The 21,536-nt window shown below is 40.3% G+C and overlaps 1 protein-coding gene across 1 annotated transcript; it reads right to left on the reverse strand.

Annotated features, from left to right (window-relative positions):
* Positions 1-1,301: 1,301 nt before the first annotated feature.
* Positions 1,302-18,641, reverse strand: il17ra1a (interleukin 17 receptor A1a). Its single transcript, XM_008290425.1, has 11 exons — positions 18,461-18,641; positions 17,780-17,804; positions 15,253-15,399; positions 13,725-13,846; positions 10,780-10,906; positions 7,389-7,436; positions 7,144-7,298; positions 6,029-6,103; positions 5,819-5,888; positions 4,819-4,929; positions 1,302-4,696 (listed from the first exon to the last, which is right to left on the reverse strand). Exons 1-11 carry the CDS (start codon positions 18,557-18,559, stop codon positions 3,225-3,227), a joined length of 2,451 nt encoding a protein of 816 aa, XP_008288647.1. The 5' UTR covers positions 18,560-18,641; the 3' UTR covers positions 1,302-3,224.
* Positions 18,642-21,536: the final 2,895 nt, after the last annotated feature.

Here is a 21,536-nt window from a genome sequence, read left to right on the forward strand (position 1 = left end):
TTGGAGCCAGTGACGCAAAGTCAGTGCAGTTTGTCCAGAGGACAGCCACAAGTACACGTTTGTACGTAAAAAGGTCCAACATGTAAAAAAAAAAACCAAGAGTAACTTGCCACCAAGTCATATAATGTTTCACTCAGTCCCAGCAGTGCTATTACAGAAGTGATGTAGTTTATCCTGGTTTCAGGCCATCTTCTGTATTCTACATTGAGATTAGAATCGTACATGAAGAGCTTTAAGAACAAAATGTATTTATACCCTAATGTGGGTAGTTTTCTTCAGACTTGTTGAAGGAACTTTTAAATTATTTCTATGCAGGAAACACAAGGAAATGTTTAAAGCACTGGAGTTCCAGGAAGACAAGAGAACTGTGCTAACCCTATTGGCTGCCTCTGTACCAGGATAAATAGACAAATGGGAGAGATTTGACCTGCAGCTGTCAGATACTAAAATGTAGGTCAGGTGGTGTCTCCCATTTTGTCCCCCTAAGGTTTCATCTTTAGGTCACATGATCTCATATCTTTATGACAAAAACTATCTTTTGATAAAACTGGGATCTTGTATTATTTCAGATTTTCCATTGAATTGGTGGTCAGTAACTCTGCAGACATCACACAGCTTTGAGGTTGACCCTGATGACCTCTCTGTGGAGGAACCAGAAAGACATGTTTGGTGGTGGTTCTCAGTACTTTGTTTTTCATATTGCACTGGGAGCTTAACAGTATTCATTGCTGATCATATCTTGCCAAAGTAATTAAATGGTTATATTTTATACTATTTTGTATTGTTTCCTTGTGCCAGTAATCTACTAACCTTTGTATAGGTATACAATGCTGCTGGAAAGGCTCTCTAACAATCTTCATTTGGATGACTGGAGTTTACCGCACAGTTTAATCCCAAGCAGGACCATATATTTACATTAAACCTAATTATAGTAGGCCTTCAACCTGCATGAACAAGCGCAGTGCGTAACACCACTCAAGCTACCAAAGGCTTTAACGGACAAGGATATTCAAAGGAGTCAATCATGCTACGCAGATGCAAATGCTTTTCTTTTACTGCTTAAGACTTTGTGCAATGAAAACACAATGTGCAATTTGAACAGTATCCTGTCCTGTCTTATAATATACAGGCTTTCCTTTTGTTCAAACTTGTTTACAGGGACATAGCTGTTGTTTACAGATAAGACTTTACTTGTACTGTAAAGCGTTGTGGTGTAACCTGTACTGATATCATGTCATTCATGTACTGTAGATGTAAGACAGAGTATTATGTGGTTGAAACCTAAAATAAATCAGAGAAAGTTACTTTACAAAGTGTACAAAGTGATTATTTATTACGGATTCTTTAACAACAAATGAGAACGGATGACCCAGAAACCAAAACAATTATCATTAGATTGACTGTTTACAGAAAATGTTGTCCTGACAGAAAATAAAGAGACAGGAAAGTGTTGTATGATGATCCAACAGTACCTCTGAGGGGGTTGTTGTTTGACACCACACCGAGCTAGATAGCATGGACTTCTTTCTAGCTTCAACAATCAGACAGGTTTGCTAGTTAATATGTTCAAACAACTACCCAGGACCAGATTAAGTCATCAGTGAGCTGCTAGTTGCTTGTTCTAAGAAAACTGAATGATTTCTGTGAAAGCCCACTGTCTTTAGATGATCATTTGAACTTCTTGTTCCAAATTGCTTCCAATTTGTTAGAACACAACTAAAAGCTGGAATATTTAGTTGAGAGGAAATTATATCAGTGGACTCATTGCAGAGGTGGCAACCTACCACGGTACCACGCTAGAATTCACTGAGCTCCTGCAAGTGCAGAAGCAGTCTGCATGCCTCAGTGCTTGACTTCATACACCTGTGGCTGCAGAAGCGATTGGAACACCTGAATTCATTATTTGGACGGGTGTCTCGATGTCTGCCTGTATGTCTGTCGGCTAAGTGACGGCTATCCTGAGATCAGAGCAGAATCTAGAAGTGATATCCTACCTTCAGACTCGCCTTGATGAGAGGATTGGCAGATTGCATTTTCATCATTATTGTGACACAAAAGAAGTTTTATGAAATTTAAATGTAAATGCAACACACTGAGGAGTACGGTTTCACTAATTATTATCCACTGTACAGCATAATAAAATGGTAAACGCCCTTTCATTCTCATTTTTACATTGCTTTAAAACTTCATTTTCATTTTGATACCAACAGAGTGACATGTAAATGTAAAAGGCTGGGAAATGATTGATTTTAAACATCCATGGCACAGCAGGTTTAGTCTTGAAAAATGAACAGTGGTATGTGAAAATTAGTTGCATTTTTACATTTTCATTTTTACTCAAATAACACGTGGAAAATTACAATGCTATATGCTGTAATGCTACATGCTACAGTAACAGTACAACGATCTGACATGTCTTTAGAAAAAGGTCAGAGATTTTATATCGTCCAACTGAATTCTGAATTAAAACTTGAATCTCGACTGAATTCACAACCCACTGAAAAAGCTGACATGAACAAGATTACGGTGCCGGTTACTGTGTCTACATCTTGGTCCTGTGAGGGCAACGTGTCAAATCTGTTTGGGATGTAGTACTTAGAAAGCCATGAAACATGAAATATGTAACATGTGAGCCCCACACTGGTCACTTTTGTGCTGTACAACTTTATATGCAGTGCCTGCAGCTCTTCTATTTCAGAAAGCAATATCAGCTAAAACCTTACGATATCAAGTGCTGTGAGATGAAATTTGTTTACAATTGTGCTATATAAATACATTTAATTGAAAATTGAATTAAAATGAAGGAAGATCCCGTTCTTAAACCTGAGGTAGGCAGTATTTTTAGGTCTCCACCAAATCACCTTAACCTTTCAGTTTATTTTACTTCAAGTGGTCTGAAAGGTAAGTCAACTTCTGCACCTCCTCCTGGCTCTTTTTCAGATTTTAGGAAATGTAGCTCATGACAGGAGATGTCAGCCAATCACAGGGCTTTTGAGCAATCTGTCTCAAAGTCCATTAAGAGATAGGGATGTAGAGGTGCAATAAGTTAGGTGGTTGACTTTCAAGATGAGGTTCAAATCCCAGGTGAAGCCACGAATGAATGTGGACTTTTAGCTCGACTATGATTGAAGCGTGTACTTGCCTGATGGGAGGGGCTTAGAACAGGGAGGGAGGAGTTGCAGAAGGATGGCTGTATATTTTCTAGATGTCTGCCTACTGTAGCTTTAATGCTTACATGGCCCTTCAGGGCCTCTGTCAGAGAATCTGGGATTCTGCAGAAACAGCTGCTGCTGCAGTCTCACCAAAGCCACAAGTGCATCCTCTTTTAAAGGGGGTTCATGCTGGGAGGATATTTTAGAGATGTAGCCTTGATCTGATCCGCTGCTTGGATCTTTTCCACTAGACCCCAAACCCTCATCCTCCTCCATCTCCACAGGCTGGGAGAGGCTGATTTCAGATGAGAGGAAACACTCACTCTGTACGCTTGCGCATGCAGATTCTGGAAATTTTGAGCCCAGGGAGTTCTGTGGAGTTGAGCGCCTCTGGTCAAAATGGGCAGACGGCTGGCTCATGGGCAGTAGAGAATCCTCTTCATCATCCTCAGAGGGAAGGTGACCCAAGGGTTCTTCCCTGAGGGAGAGCCAGTTCTGTCTTGGTGGTGGTAGTTTGTTTAAAACAGACTCAGGTCTATAGACTGATACTGGACTGGGGCTGTGAGGACACACATGACTTGTCAACATCTCACCCAGGCTTGGCGGATATTTACCACCAGGATTTACGACTGGAGTAAGTTCTGCCACTGACGACAACTGGCGCTGTGGGTTCATTTCAGGTGTAAGAATGTGAATGCTGTTGTCATTTTCATTGATTTCTACCTCATTAATGAAGACAGAAGGCACATCTCTGACTACAGGGACACACTCTAGGACAGGGGGGATCTGCAGCTGGTCAATGAGCGGGCTGGCATCAGCAATGACCTCCTCTTCACCACCTACACACTCCCTCTCAAACCAATCAGGATTTTCCATTTGGTAGGCCTGGAAGGCTTCGATCGCATTCCTTAGGTCTCTACCTGAAGGACAGTGGAAATATTCATCCCCACCAATTCCCTCAATGTGGTTAACATGACCTGGCTGATACTTCTCAATGTCTAAGATGCGGAAGTACAGCTCTTCAAAGTGCTTCATCAGATTGTATTTGACAGCAATGTCAAAAACTGATGGCACGTCTACTTCGCTGCTGATGTCACCAAAGTAAGCTACCATGTACTTGCTCCGCATACCTGCCTGGTGCATGTCACTTAGGACGAGGTTGAGAAAGGGAGTGAGCATGTCGTCTGTGGGGGAGAGGATGTCTTCCCTCAGGATCACTCGCCTTTGACCACACATGGCCCTCCACTTTGCTTGGACACCTTGTGAGCACAGCACCAGGATTTTGTCAGATGGGTTTTTCAACTGCTGTCGTTGCCACTCAAGCCAGCGGTGGCAACCCACCATGCTGACTGATGTGGAGTCGAGCAGGTCTACCAGCACCTTAGTGCCACACTTGGCCTGGAGGAAGCTGCAGAGCTTCAGCACTATGTTTCTATACAAGTGGTGGTCCTGGGAGTAGATGATCAGCACTTTGGGAGGTTGTTTGACCTGCTGCTGCGGCGGTTTCTCATGTATAATTGCATTTCTACCTGCATCAATTTTACCTGAAAGTGAAAAAGAGCACTGATAAGTACCAGTAGATTAAAAGCGACTTGAAGATATTCACAAATCGATGTTCCCAATAAAAGTTGATGAATTGTGACTGAATGTATTCTATGTGACTAACCTGGCTTCCTGCAGAAGACAAACACTACAACTGCCGTCACTATACACATAGACACTATTCCCAGTGCAATGAATGTGAATGGAGGGACATCTGGAGCATGTGTCGGCCGTACTGTGGTAAAGAAAACACAGTTTATTAGTTGGCAACACTCCTGTTTTTACAGATTACACTGGTCATTGTAGTATCATGCCGGCATGTCCCAAATCTGTACACCTGGCACTGTCCCTTCTAAGGATCTTCAGGAAGATGTTGTTTTAGTCACGCCCAGCTAGCAACCAGGCTCCAAGCCAACTACTGTAAATTTCTGTGCAGACATTCATGGTTGTAGTAGTTGAACTGACTTAGTTGACTTTACATCTTGGACCACAAGTGGGTCCAACGTTTCACTTCTCCGCTGAAATATCTCCTATAAAGGACCTGAAATCCAAAGACATTGTTTTGGACCAAATCAAGTTTTAAGCCTCAAAATAAAACTTGATGGTTCAGCAGATTTTGGTCATCTGATTTGGTGTCAGCTCAAGATGGATGTGCTTTATGTTTGACCCAAAGGTAGGCTAATACATAGATAACATAACAGAACAAAATTATGTCTTATTTTTTGATTGTCTGTTGTGTTTCCGATGCCCTAACAACACACACAGTATGCCTTAATATTGTGTGTGTGTGTGTGTGTGTGTGTGTGTGTGTGTGTGTGTATATTTTATAATTAAACCTGCAACTGTATTTGTATTACCACCTGACGGGCAACTCGATACATACTGTATGAAGACAAGGAAATCTGGGAATCAAACCACCAATTTACTTACTGACGTCTAACTTGACCATAATGTGATGATGCTGTACTGCTGAACTGAACAATCACTCAAGGTGTTCCCAAGTAGGAGACACCCTGGCCTAGAAATCACATTCTCTAGATATAAAGAAACAGGCTTGTTTGGTATAATCTGCTGCAAAAATCACATTATCATTTTTATGTTTTTAAGTATATCTGCCAACATACCAGTACAAATATCCTGAGTTCTTTGTCGACGGATACAGTCCGGCCTGCATTGTTGGAAAAGAGGATTGATCTGCAGTAAAGACACACTGCCATGTTAACAAAAAACACATAGGTAAAACATGATTATAGACAATTCTGAGGTACTAACAGCTAATAGAGCTTTACCAATACACTCACAGCCCTCAGCAGAAAAGATTTAAAAAGGTTTACCTGAACCTTAAACAGGCAGCAGGATCTTGGCCATTCATCAAGAATGAATGATACATTCAGGGTCGTCAAATTGGCCTGGAGGAGAGTTTTTTTTTTTAAATGAGAAAACATTATTATTCAGTTTGACTGATGCTATACAAACATTTATCAAGACAGTTCCAATGCTTGTATTCTTTCAACATAATTCTGGTAGATGTGAAAATAGAAGTATTTCTGTTTAAGAAAATATGAAAATGGGTGACGGCATGTTGATTAATGAAGATGCTTGTAGCTGTGTTTCTATGGCAGCTCTGTACCTAGTGTGTGCACAACTGGTCAAACTGCTGGGCTATAGAATGCATTCGAATGCAAGGTATACAAATACATTAATGCAGTAGTGCAAATACACATTAAGAGTACCACAAACTATAGCGTTCAGAATCACCACAATAACAATTTCTGACGTTTTGTTGAAACACACAGATACACCGTTTGTTTATGTCGCGCTTATATTAAGGAGCCCCACAAGAACCTGGTATGTGTTCTGAAGAGTAAGTGCAGCAACATTACCGAGTGTGTAACAATTTCCAACATTACAACAACATTATGACAACACTATAACATCAGTATACTGTGGACAGTGGGTAGACAGCAGTCCTGAGAAAGTACAGAGTGGGAGGCTGACATCTCACTCCTATTAAAATGCAGCTCTCTGTGAGGAGACTAAAAACGGCACTTTTAAGTGTCAGTGTTCTGATCTGGTGTCAAATTGAGCCAAAACTATTCTCTGAAGTTCAAATGCATTCCTAAGATGATACATAATGTGAACGTTCAAACTATACAGTCAGTTTACATTTACATGGTTTAAAACATTTCATAAGCAATCTTTTCTGCAATCAGCATCAATACACCGCAGAGAGAGAAGTGACACAGAGTTTCCTGTACTGAAGAAGAAGAAAAAAAGAAACTGTGCTAAAAACTAGGCTACAACACAAATGACAGGATGTTGTACTAAGCAGCTACAGTACTGTTCTGGGTCAAATCACTGAAAGGAAAAACCCTTCCATCCTGTGTGTCAGACTGCACAAGCACTCTTCAAACACAGCATTGGAACGTCCAGCATGATGGGACCTTACCTTATTTATGTTGCTTGCATTTTGGGTCGTGCCGCAGCTAACAATAACCTTATATTCCTCACACAATCCATCAGGGCTGAAGCTAACAGCCAGAGCAGACCTTCCACTGTCTGCAGTGATGGGAGTCACACTGATGTCAGGCTGCCACAGACTTCCTACAATACAGCCACATGCAAGAGGTGTGTTACAAATGGGTGATAGGCTTCATCCACTGTTACTGGAATTACTGTCTATGAGGGACTCACCTTCCTCTATGCAAAACTGGGTCATTTGCATTTTTGGATCTTGACAGTCTGTGTAAACCAGAATGAGAGAATTTTAGCATACAAGCAGATGAACAGAAAGAAGATAAAACCAGATGCTCCAAGTCCCGCCTCTGCTTTTCATTTAAAAGCAGCCATTTAGGAGATTGGGTAAGAGCTATGAATCATCTCACAGTTGGCAACACACACTTCAGACCTGTGTGCTACCTACAGTTTCTAAATTTGCCATCATGTTTCAGATGCTTGAAATTTGTGTACATAAACGCTGTATTTAAACATGTATATTCCAAACCATTTTATTAAGGCCCCAAATAGACAGACATTCAGAGACTAACTACATAAGAAGAAGAAACTAGAATATGATTTGTGTCTTTGCACAAACACATAAATACAATCGTGACTTGATAATCTGACCCTTAACAATCCTAAACCTGCTATCCGACAGGTTTTTAGGAAAAACCAACAGAACCCATAAAAACAGCCTTAACATAGCGACAGCCTTGGATTCTGACTCCGACATGACATTTAATGTCACCAATCAGGATGACGGCGTATTATCTGACTGACAATCCCACAGATTGGCTACGTTCACACTGCAGGACTTGATGCTCAATGAGGATTTTTTATTTATTTATTTATTTTTACTTTTTTTTTTTTTTTGGCCTTTGTGCCTTTATTGGATAGAGCAGTGAGAGAGAAACAGGAAAGTGTGGGAGAAGAATGGGGGGAGGACGTGTAGGACAGGGCCATGAGTAGGATTCGAACTCATGACCTCCACATCGGGACTGTAGTCCTGCACATGGGACGCCAGCTCAACCAGGTGAGCTGTAGCGATGCCCCAATTCTGATTTTTTTGTGGAATCCAATTTTTTTGCGAATTCGTTCACATTCCAGTTCTATGCGACCTGTATGTGATCTGCTGTGTGAACTTCATACGACCCAAAAGTGTCCCGCATGCGCAGAAGAGGACACGACGACGTCACACGCAGCGAGCGTGCTCAGTGTTTATGGAAGAAAACATGGATGGTAACGGTGGAGCGTATCTGCCACTCCCCCGCCGCCACCGATGGAGGAAACAGAAGTGTGAGCGCTAACTAAACTAGCATCAGCAGCCAAGTACTGCCTGTGTGTTCTGGACACTTCCACCCCGTCAGAGCGCTGCCCCGGGGTGGAAGTGGTCGGAACGTGCACAATCACACCGGTCAGTTAGGCTGAAGTCCAGTGATGCGTAGTGTTCTAACAATACATTAGTTATTATAACAACTATGAACAATAATTAACAACTAATGAGCCTTCCAGCATCAAGCCCTCCTTGTATCTGGACCTCCGTCTTGACAATCAGACAGCCTTGCTATCCGACATAACAGAAGGTTTTACATTTAGTGTCGGTACTGTACATGTCGTAAAAAAGGACAAATTCATGTATCACTTCATCCAAGCAGTGATAGAAGGATGAGCAAAACAGAGGTCTAATCTCGACAGTGAGTTTAGTGAAAATGCTGAGATAAGGAAACTCTGGGTTTTCCCTTCTGGGTCAGTTACCATGGTAACGAACTGTCTGAACCTAACCTGCTCTCTGGCAGGTTTACTTTGACTGACTTGTTTCCTCATCCATACGATACCAAAGCACATGCCAGAAGCATTCATTTGCAGAAGTTTTTCTCTTTAGACAAATCCAGATAGATATTAAACTGTAACGCGCAGGCTGTTGTTGACAGAACTGCTTTATGATCAATCTGTCATCAATTTAAGGACAGAGACGGTGACTTATAGACACTGTGGACTCATCCTCAGCTCACAATAACACTGTGACTCATTGAACACTAAGTCAGCTGTCAGGCTGTCAACCAGTTCCCCGGCACTGAGCTGTTTCCTGTAAGCTACTGAAGTCATCGCTCTCCGTATGAAGCCTAGACACAGACACTGATCACTTAACACAGATGTCATGTTGTGATCGGTTAGGGTGATGGCACATTCCAAGAGCATTTCATGTTGAAATATCTACAAGTTGACATGCAACTGTTAAATGCTGGTGAGCAAGATTTGTGACGTTTAACCAAGACACCGTCTCAACTGCATAATTCGTCATAACTAAAGGACTCATCTACATTTTGTTCCTGACAGCTGAGTAAATAAAGGAAGTTCACCTCTGTACAATATCACTTAAAAGCTAAATGATTTAAAAGTGTGTGACTGTGCAAGGATTGCATTAATCCAAATCTAACAAGTGGAGGAATTCCCCTTGTAAAGTAGGGCCACAAAATATCATGTTTCAGCATCACTAGTGTGATAAGTGCATGCATAGTTCACTTCCTGCAAAGTATAGGCAAATTACCACAAACACATCACGCTAAAACTGTTTCTGCTGCCACAGGACTTACTTTCCATGACGAATCTACAAGAGAAGTTTGCCCATTACAACATAATTTATTCTGATTTAAGGGTTCTTCAATACACAGAGAATAAAAAAAAACAACAACAACAACGAGACACACTGTCAGCTGTAGGCACTGCACTGGAATATCAATCATGTTAAAAAATGTCGACTTCCCACAATAAACTGAACATGATGAGCTGCAATAGTCCTGTTGAACATGGCCCACTCAAAAAACAGCCCATGTAGATTAAATTTGGTTTTAGCTTGTCTAACTCTGAGAATGCCTCATCTCACTCTTTTTACAATAGTTTTTGCTCACACACCTGCAGTAGCTGAGTATGGACAGCTGACCAGCTAGTTACTCCCTAGCTGGTATGTGAGGGCTTTAGGAAACACTGGTGAAGAAAGCGTCTATTAACAAGCAGATGTGCAGAAAATTAGGAATTTTGGGTACAGTTGTGTGTATACTTGGCTCCTGGAAGGCGTTCTAAATACATTTGAAGATTATAGGTTTTTTATTTTGAAGTAGATTTGTATAGGAATTGTAAATTGAATTGAAAATGGAACCTAACTGTTTAACTAAATGAGGACATTCAACAAAAAATATTTTGTCTCTTAAACCAATGAATAGGTGTAACAAATAGGCTAATCATGATCTAAAATTGACAGAAATAATAGTGGTAATAATGCTGTCCTTAATCATGGACCTTTAGTCACTTGTATGTGAATACTTCTGCTCCAGAACGGATGATGTTGACCAAAAACAGGTTCTCTGTCTGCAATGTCGTGCAACGACTAATTGAACCAACTCCAATCAGCTGTTCTGGAACCAAAAACTCAAGTTTCTCATCTCAAAGTCAGTCAACTCAGAGTTCTGGTTTGGGCTCAGGTTTTGTTAAACCCTCTTTAAAGAACAGACTCCACCTAAACAACAGTTTCATTTGCTCACTCGAAAACAACAAAAACAACCGAATGCTGGTTCTGACTTCAGCTCACCTGGGACACGAACGTTCGTGCTGATGTCATAGGTGCTGTGGTTGATCTCTGGTTTGGGGATGTTGAAGACCGACACCCGGTACGTCTGGCCAGGGATCAGCACCAGCATGTCAGCTGAGAACGACCACTAAAAACACAAATCATACTGTCTGTCATGGAGGGAGGCTTCACAAACTTAGCGAAAAATGTGGAACTGGAATGTTCATCTGCTACCTTTAGGATCAAATGTCAGTGCAGTTGGGTATTTATATATTATACACAGTGACGGAACGTAACTAAGGAAATTTACTCAAGTGCTGTACTTACAAATCTGAGGTACTTGTACTTTACTTGAGTATTTTTGTTTTCAGGACACTTTTTATATCTCCTCTAGTACATTTAAGAAGGAAATATTGAACTCTTTACTTTCAATCAGTTTCATTTTTATAGCGCCAGTTCACAAGATGTCGTCTCTTAGCACTGCACGTAGCAGGGTGAAGCCTGTACACATGTCAAACAGACCAACAACACAAAGTTCCCTTTAGATTTCCTTTCAGCCAGCAGTCAGCAACAGGGAGAAAGAACTTAATTACATTTAGATGAAGTGATTAGTCTATTAGTAATTCATATTTTAATTGAAACTGAAATGCTGAAAATGCTGAGATTGTTAACCCAGAGATAAGGGAAACTACGGGTTTCCCCTTCCAGAGAGCGGTGACTCTGTTGCCATGGCAACAAACTGTCTGAGCCTGACTTGCTCTCTGGCAGGTTCACTTGGATCATCATGAGCGGAAGCTGGGACCCAAAGCAGTTTAAAATGAGCTGCACCTCAGCAAGCCACAAAAGTGAAATCCTGCTTTTACATTAAAAGCAGGATTTCACTTTAAAATAAGTAACAATAAATAAAGTAGGGCCCGACCCACATGGATTTTAGGACGCTGATGCTGATTCTAGTATTTGGCAAAAAATTCTGATAGCCAACTAATCAGCTGATTAATTTAAAAAATGTATAATGAATGAAATCGCTTCTGTTTTGGTCCCTTAATGCTGCAACAACAAAGATCTGAATCACAGGCAGAACATTTTGTTGTTCTACACTTTGTCCTTTAGTGTCTGTCTGTAGTGTCTACAACAGAGAGGAAGTGTCAAGAACAAAAACATGCAGCAGAGCATTAAACATAATATACATCAGTAAAAAAAAAAAAGTTTTCCAAACAAACATGTCTGTCATGTGGGTATTTTATGTTAAATCTGCATTGTTCTTCCTATGGAGCATGAATGTAGCTACCAGCTGTACTGATGACTCCATCTGTAGGTTCAGGCCATAGGTGTAGCTGTATGCAAGCAGCATGATGAGTGAAGCTACTGCACAACATTATTGATGCAGCTCTCTGATGTTCTGGACTCTCACAGACTGGGCTGTCTTTAAAGTCGATCAGCATAAGCTAATAAAAATGTAAGTTAAATAAATGAGGTAAAAAGTTGGATAAACAGTTTAAAAAGCTGTTTCCTGTAGTTCTCTGTCAGAGTGAAGCTCTGTGCCGGTGTTGGTTTCAGACTTTGTGTCAGAGTGAGAGGTCTCACCGCTGGACGGTCGTCAGCTATCTTAACTCTTCATCATCTCCGTGTCCAAGTCGGACTTGTTGACAACAATCAGCAGCACAAACGGAGCTTTTCGTGGTGTTGCTGAAGTGTTCTACAGCTTTGCCCTGGACAATATTTGTCTTTTTACTAAATCAAGTTGTACAAAATGAATGTAGGAAAGCGACTGTGACACTGAACAGCATTTACTGTTTAATGAGAAATCAAGAATATATCGGCGCTTAATCGGCAAAACTCCGGCCGATGATGAGTGTTTTGAAAAGGGCTGTAATCGGGCAATTTAATTGGTCGGGCCCTAAAATAAATAGTACACTTACTTTTATTTAAGAAAGAACTTGTACTTGTACACTGTACTTTGACAGTGTCGTATTCGCACTTATCAGCACTAAAGCAACCTTTTATTAAAGTGAAGGATCTGAGTGTTTTCTCCATCACTGCTGTATTCAGCAAACATTTTTGAAGTGAATGTATTCAAAAAAACAAATATAGAGTTTCAACCCCTCTGAACATCCTTTCTGCAGCTGTAGTTTGTAGTTGCTTTAAAAACTATAACAGCCTAATAAGCAGCCGTTAAAATGCTGAAGCCTTGATCAGCTACAGTACTTGTCCTAAAAACTGTGACTCTGCAACTCTGCTGTAACTGAAGTAGTCTGTGAGGAAACTAGGTTTCTGCACCTCCTCCAGGTATCGTTGTTAAGGGTTTTGAAAATGTAGCTTGAGACAGGAGATTTTAGTCAATTCCAGGTTCGTCAAATCTGATTGCGTGAAGAGCCACAAAGTGTGCAATTAGAATAGGATGTGACGGAGCAACAGGTGAACACAAGGCCGAGTCTTAAAACAGAGAGGAGAGGGGGAATGGATGCAGGGGGAAAGCTTTCTATTTTTAAATTCTACCATTTTATATATTTTTTTCAATCCATATTTTTGCCTACTGCGGCTTTATGGAGGATTTAGAATGCAGGGCATTTACTCGTAGTCTACTTTATACAACTGAAGGATCTTTTTCCACCTCTGATCATTTGGCTAACTGCATTTTGTATTTAATCCAGCCAGAGCTCTCTTTGTTTGAATGACAGCACCAATGCATTGGACATGTTTGAAATCTTGCTGATACTAAAAGAACTAAAGAAAAGTAAAGGAATCCAGTTAGTTTCTTACAACAGGCTGCCTCAGGTGTGAGGTATACCTGAGGCAGCCTGGGGGGGATAGCGATACAAAAAATGGATCACAGTGTTACAGGGTGCAACGACAATCGTGCCAAATTCAGAAAATAAAAAATAAAAAAGTTGAATATCTTTGAGACGTACATATAAAAATGCAGAAACATGTCCATCAAATTTCAACATTAATCTCGAGCCACCCACCTTTTCTCCTGATGGACTTGTCATTGGAAGTCTGTCGTTGAAAGAATATCGAACACACAGGTTCTGATTGGTGGACATTACTAGAACGTGAAGCTCCGTGGCTCTCAGGTCACGGACACTGCCTGAGGAGGAACACAGCACAGGTCACTACACCACAGCACACTGAAGTACAAGTTAGTGTTTTTTGCAATTTAGGTATTATTTTTGTTGATTCCTATGGAGCAGTGAGAGCGCCAAATTACAAAATTTGTAATTAATTTTGTAATTACAAAATTACAAAATAAATAAATAAATAAATCAAAAAGAATTTAAAAAATGAAAGTGGAAATCAAAAGAAGAATAAACAAAATTAAAAAGAAACAATTTGGCAACATAAAGCAATATTAACAAAAAATTAATCCATAAAAGAAAAGGCTAATGAAAGTAGAAATATAAAGACAAATAAATAAAATAATTAAAATAATAATAATTTTTTAAAAAATATTTATTTATTAATTTTTATCTATTTAGATTATCATATTTTAATTTTTAAATATTTTAATTTTTATTATTTCACATTTCATTTTTATTTTATTTATTTGTATTTATTTTTTATAAAGTCGCTTTAAAAGCAAAGGAAATATGCGCAGAAAAACAACATTCCTACTGCGCACATTTTTCTGCACATATTTCCTTTGCTTTTAAAGCGACATTAGAAAAAATAAATTAAAAAATACATAAATTAAAAAATTAAATATAAAAATAAAATGAAAAATAATAAAGAAAGAATTTAAAAATAAATAAATATTAAAAATAAATAAACACAAATAAATGATTAAAAAATCTATAATTATTATTTTAATTATTTTATTTATTTGTCTTTATATTTCTACTTTCATTAGTCTTTTCTTGTATGGATTCATTTTTGAATAATATTGCTTTATGTTGCAACATTATTTATTTTTTATTTCATTTATTCTTCTTTTATTCCCACTTTTATTTTATTATTCTTTTGATTTATTTTTGTAATTTGGCGTTCTCACTACTCCATAGATTCATCCATTATTTATATCACTAATAACAAAAGAGAACTAAACAACTTCATTTCTGACATCTGGATATGGCGACATCACATACAAATTCACAGCCACAGCTCAAGCAGGTTTGAAATGTATTTGACGGTCAAACTGAAAGTGAATGCACAGACACTTTGACCGCTTGCCTTAATTTTCTTTTCCAAAAAATATTGATTAAACTTTTGGTTTGTTTCTGACCTGTCCAATAGCTCCTTGACCCGTAAGACTTAGTTTTAACGACATCACTGTGTCCCCAGATGTCAGCTGTTATTTACAATAAAATAAGATTCACTGATGACTCTGTTTATTTATTCTGCAGCTCTTCAAAATATCAAGATGGTGAAACTATAAAAGTTAGTTTTTTCATTCTGCCTTCTTTTAATGATACATCTACAATCTGCTGCGATGCTGACATGCATATAGAAAACAGTACTACCACCACCTTCACCTCCTCAGAAAGCAGACCTACTCACCGTCAACCTTTATCTTCCACTTAGCGCACAGTACAGGCTGCAGGCGTCCTTCCTCATCCTGCCTGGTGTCCACCGACACCTCCAGCTGCTCCGGACCACTGGGGGTATATTCATGAGCAAGCAGCCACCCTCTGTCCATACAGTTGTCTGCACACACACAAATACACACACTTTGAATGGCAGACAGCTGGGAAACCTGACACCACACCTGAGTCTTCAAAGCACTTTATGTCATTTATGCATTTACAGTATGACTGTATTTGTTTGATTTTAAATGTGATTCTTAATTTAAATGTTAATGTTAAAAACAGACAAATAAATAATAATAATTAGCATTTGAGAGTAAAAACTAAATTTGTGCCCACTCTGAGGCCTGGTGAATTCAGACCTTCATTCTTGATTCATTGTATAAGCCAGACAGGTCTGCTGACTGGTGTTGTTTCACTGTCGAGTTGACTTTACCTTCTGTACTGTTCAACCTTAAAATCAGTGTTATCATTTCCAGTTCGAGTTGATTTACGTCCTGGTTTATGTTAAAGTAGTCATTCCTTTTGTCTTGGTTGATGTTACCGAGGGTTTTTTTGTCGTCTCCACCTCAGTGATTTTCTGATTGTCTTTATTGTTCCAAAGTGAATCCCTAAAGCAGGGGTCTCGAACTCGCGGCCCGTGGGTCAATTGAGGCCCGCAGAACAATATTTTGTGGCCCCCTACTTGACATCAGAGTTTAAGGTTAGTGCAGTCCACGCATTTTTCTCACACGCACCTGTGCCTGTCGCTGCCCTGGGCGTTCTCTGTTTTAATCACTGTAGGCTACCGTAGCTCAGGCTCGTGACAGCAACGTGAATTAGCAACGTTGGTCACTTGAAACGTGATTTGGGAGTGTCACCGAGTGGAGGGAACAGATATCCTGTCACCCAGAGCCAGTGCATGTTCTTTCTATCTGTGTGAAAAGCTCTTCTCCACCATGAGCTTTAATAAGTCAAAGTACAGGTCCACACTTACTGATGAGCCATACCTAGGGTCTCAGTTGCTGCCTCCGTCAAGCCAAATGTGGCTCAGCTGTAAGATGAAGCGCTGCAGGTCTCTGGCAGCAAGGAGTAGGTCAGAGATGCCTATTTTCATGTTCTGTATTATTAATAATAATGATTGAGGAGATTGGATCAGTTGTACTTTATTTGTGGAATACTTGATGCGGCCCAGCCTCAGCCAGACTCCAGTTCAGACTCCACTTCAGTTAACTTTTATCACTAATATTTAGCTCAGTTAGTCTGTTCTAAGTTTTCATAACTTTCAGAACATAAAATTCTGAGTTCAGTTGGCTCATTAAATAAACCATTGAAAGCGCTGTTAGCTTCATTTTCTACACTTCCCAGCACAACTTGCATTCAAGTTAAAATTCACCAGAAGCCCTTCTCCTCTCTCCGGTCTAAACGAAAACAGCACAGACCAGGATGAAGACACGTGTACCTCTCTGACCTCCTGCATGCTGAGCCTGTTCACTGCTGTCAGCTTTAGTATAAAAAAATCATGAAATAACAAGAAAAGGACTCCAATCTCGTAAACCAAGAGTTGATGTGCATTGCTTTCACTTGTGTGATAATGGTACTTTAACTTTGAATAAAAAAAGTCTAAATTGTAAAATACAGTCATGACTTGATAATCCGACACTATATGTAAAACCTTCTTTTAAGCAGGGCTGTCGAATTGTCAAGACGGACGTCGAGATACAAGGAGGGCTTGATGCTGGAAGGCTCATTTCTTCTTAATATTTATTAGATTTATATTTATAGTTGTTACAAAAACTAGTGTATTGTTAGAACACTACACATCGCTGGACTTCAGCCTAACTGACCGGTGTGATTGTGCACGTTCCGACCACTTCCACCCCGGGGCAGCGCTCTGACGGGGTGGAAGTGTCCAGAACACACAGGCAGTACTTGGCTGCTGATGCTAGTTTAGTTAGCGCTCACACTTCTGTTTCCTCCATCGGTGGCGGCGGGGGAGTGGCAGATACGCTCCACCGTTACCATCCATGTTTGCTTCCATAAACGCTGAGCACGCTCGCTGCGTGTGACGTCGTCGTGTCCTCTTCTGCGCATGCGGGACACTTTTGGGTCGTATGAAGTTCACACAGCAGATCACATACAAGTCGCATTGAACTGGAAACGTGAAGGAAGTCACAAAGAAATCTAAATGTAGCATCAAGTCCTGCAGTGTGAACGTAGCCAATCTGTGGGATTGTTCAGTCAGATAATACGCCGTTATCCTGTCGGATAGCAAGGTTTAGGATTGTTAAGGGTCGGATTACGGAGTCATGACTGTATATTCAAAAAAGAAAATATTATTGAATACATGTAAAGTTATTTTTGACTGAAGTTTGTCCTCAACGTTATATTTATAAGTGTGGAAGAGAAATGAGAACACCCAAGAATAGTACTATCACCCTTCAAAGACTGAAATCTAACATGTGAACCACAGGTTGTGGAAAACTGAACAGCACAACAGAACAAGACGAAACTTCACTCACCTGTTCTGACTGTACAGTTCAAATCCTGTGACAAGAAAAATAACATTAGAAAAGAGAATTGTAGTATTATCAATGGTGATGCCATCACTTCACTACAGTTACCATGTGAAGAACAAGCTATTCTACCGACTGTCTGTCTGAAACAGTCTGGAAGGAGCCGTGTTGTAGCCTCGTGTGCTATCGTCTCATCACATCATTGAACTTGAGCTTATTTTAAAGTGGAGACAGAAATACACAAAAATACTTCCATAATTTACAGAAAACAATCAAACCAGTAGCAGACTGGAAAACAACACAGTACACAGAAGGAATACACATTTCTACAGTTTTACAGAATACAGTTTTTAACAAATAGTGTACTGTGAACAATTAATAATCGATTCGTGGTCGCCATGTTTCTTCGTCAGTTCTCAGTAAACTCACACCAACCAGCACAGCGGCGGTGCGACATTTTCCAGAGTCTACTTCCTTCTTCGTCTGCTTTACAAGTTTTAAATGGTTGAGTTGTTAACGGAAATTAATCAATAAACGATTAAATAATCTCCATTCCTTGTACACGGTTTATTGAAGAAAATAAGCAAAGCCGACATAATTTAATAGAGTCACAACAAAGCAAAGTGTGCCGTGAGTTCCGGTGAACAGAGGCTGAACCGCGAGCACACAGCCTCGGTCTGTCCTCACCTGTCGGGGGCAGGTGAGAGGAGACCGCGATAGAAGCCTCACCGCCGACGACGACAGCCAAACACACGACAGCAGCAGCAGCGCTCGATGAGGCGACATGTTTAGAGAAGCTCCTTCCTCCGTCACTCCGCCAACAGCACCGCCGCCATGTCAAACAAACTGCTGCGATCCAAAGCGCACGTCAACCACAACAGTTATTACTGCCGAACTTCCTGCTGGCCCTGAAAGCAACCTGTAGCGTTTACCGTAAGCGACCCCATGATGCGTTCACGTAACTTGGAAATTTCCACGATTCTACTAACAGTGATTATAAGTAATGTAAATCACAAACCTAACATTTTGAAAAAAATATGGGGGCGTTCGTTATTAAAAAAGGAGACTAAAATGATTATTCAGATCATTTTTTCTTCATTTTTCCACGTGCCACACGTAATGACGCGATGTTCCCATAACTTTCTAGGACAGTCCAGATAAATTGTTCTCTCTGTCAAGACCTGTAGTCATTTTTAGATGTATGACTACTGAGGCTATGACATTCAAGCCCCTGCTGCTGTGCACACTGTACAGTCTGTACTATTTATCATATACATTTATTATTTATATTATACTATAATATTATAATTCTGTTTTAATTATTATATATTATTTTATTTATAATGGAGTCTCCATGTTCTCCCCGTGCAGCGTGGGTTCTCTCCGGGTTCTCCGGCTTCCTCCCACAGTCCAGAAACATGCTGAGGTTAATTGGTGATTGTAAATTGTCCGTAGGTGTGAATGTGAGTGTGCTTGGTTGTCTGTCTCTAAGTGTAGCCCTGTGATAGACTGGTTACCTGTCCAGGTGAACCTGCCTTCACCCTGAGTCAGCTGGGATAGGCTCCAGCCCCCCATGACCCTGGTGAGGATGAAGGTGTAGAGATGATGGATGGATGGATTATTTATAATAATTCTTTATTTATATTATTTACATTTCTCATATATCCAACAGTGCAATATATTTATTCTACCGTTTGGCTAGCTGTGTATACTTCCTACTGGCTCCTTTTGTAAATATATGTATATATTCTTATTTGTCTTTTTACACTTTTACTTTTATATGTTTGCACCACTGGAGTTGTCTTTTAATTTCGTTGTACTTTGTGTATGATGACAATAAAAGCATTCTATTCTATGTCTATGTATTTCTAAGCAAAAGGTCCAATGATCCGGTGCCATTTTTGCACATCCACTTATCCGTTCAGGTGCTTACATGGGGATCAGCAGCACAGTGTGCTGTGTCTTCTTTAACAGACAGATGGAAATTGCAGTGCAGTCTAAATCTAAAACATCATTCCACAAATATTTTACTTCGCTAAATTTCCATATTAACATGAGACATTCTAAAAAGCCAGAAGAAGTAGATGATTAGCATCAGGCAGTGAGAATACATACACATTTTGTCCTGCGAGTGAACACCAGCTCACAGCTGCAATTAGGTGTGGTCTCTACCAGGAAGTCTTTCGTCTCCCCATTTTTCCTATGGACCTTGAATGACGAATGCCATTGTCTTCCTTGTTCCAAGAAGCATCTCACTGTAATGACACAGCTGTAAAATGACACAGTTCTCCTTGAACTCACATCTCCATCTTAATATCATCATATGTGGGCTACAGGTGCATTCTGAGCATCCACTAAAGGCACTGAAAGCTGATCTAATAGGAACATATTTCGTCAGCCCCCTCTAGTACAATGTACCAACTGAACATTAGGGGAATAAAGAAGGTCTCGGACATGTTGAGTTTTCCACATCAGTAATTTTCATTGTTGCAGCTGCACTGTGGCATGCTCACCACCAGATAGCACAAGAGGACTCTTTAGTAGACCTCTAAGGTTTATGATTTCATATTTCATGCACCTTCTTGCTCATATTTCCGTAAGTTTAGTTCTTAATGCAGAAAAGGTTACATGGGTCAGTGTCCCCAAGTAAAGATGTAAGCTTCATCTTTCCAGTCCTGAATCAACTGATCTGACAAGGCCCATCTTACTTTACCGCTGTTATAACAGAGATACTGAGCTGTTATTGCTTAGTTAGGAAGACGGGTTCTTGTTCCTTAAGTTCTGCACTGCCAGCAGAGTTGGGCCACATTAAGATGTTATGACTGGCATGCAGCTCACATCAACAAACAATGCAGTAAAGAGTGAAGTATGTGATGTCTGACACTGTATAACTGCAGTGGCCAATATGAGTGTACAATTTCGTGAGTGGCAAAAAGACCTGCACACTGGCATCTGCAAGGGCAGGCTGAATCCACAAATGCATGGCTTATTTTGCTGACACTGTATAGACTGCACACCTATGACAGAAAAAGCCACATATAAAAATCATAGTATCTGGAAAACTTTGTCCATTAACAACGACAAATCCACAAAATAATGGATTTTTATCAGATATCGAATCTGACAGTTACGCAGAGATGGCAGATTTCTTTTCCAAGGTCATGAATATATTTCTAAGTAAAGCCTTATATTTCATATTTCTACTGTCTTACTGTCTTGTCTTCAGTTTGGCCTTTAATACATGTGAATTGTTGGCTGAAGCAAGTGTATAATCAACTGTTTCGCTTTTAAACTGAAGGGTAATCTAATGCTGAATACTGACATCTGGCTTAAAAATTTGTTCTTGTGTCCATGGTGGTACCCAAAATGTGATCCAACATGGTCCGCAATTACTAGTGGTTAGGGCTGCAAGGTGGCGCAGTGGGTTAGCACTGTTGGCTCGCAGCAAGAAGGTCTCCGGTTCGTGTTCCGGTAGGGGCACCGGGATCTTTCTGCGTGGAGTCTCCATGTTCTCCCTCTGCAGCGTGGGTTCTCTCCGGGTTCTCCGGCTTCCTCCCACAGTCCAGAAACATGCTGAGGTTAATTGGTGATTGTAAATTGTCCATAGGTGTGAATGTGAGTGTGCTTGGTTGTCTGTCTCTAAGTGTAGCCCTGTGATAGACTGGTTACCTGTCCAGGTGAACCTGCCTTCACCCTGAGTCAGCTGGGATAGGCTCCAGCCCCCCATGACCCTGGTGAGGATGAAGGTGTAGAGATGATGGAT

The sequence above is a fragment of the Stegastes partitus genome, unplaced genomic scaffold (genome assembly GCF_000690725.1).
Source record: "Stegastes partitus isolate 25-593 unplaced genomic scaffold, Stegastes_partitus-1.0.2 Scaffold15, whole genome shotgun sequence".
Classification (NCBI taxonomy): Eukaryota; Metazoa; Chordata; class Actinopteri; family Pomacentridae; genus Stegastes; species Stegastes partitus.

What these genes read in the sequence shown, in the direction of transcription:
- il17ra1a (XM_008290425.1), bottom strand. Translation starts at nt 18,559, where the DNA reads ATGTCGCCTCATCGAGCGCTGCTGCTGCTGTCGTGTGTTTGGCTGTCG. An exon ending in GTGGAAGATAAAGGTTGACG is followed by an intron (nt 13,847 to 15,252) that starts GTGAGTAGGTCT and finishes GTTCCTCCTCAG; the next exon opens with GCAGTGTCCGTGACCTGAGA. An exon ending in AACTCAGGATATTTGTACTG is followed by an intron (nt 4,930 to 5,818) that starts GTATGTTGGCAG and finishes TCTTTACCACAG; the next exon opens with TACGGCCGACACATGCTCCA.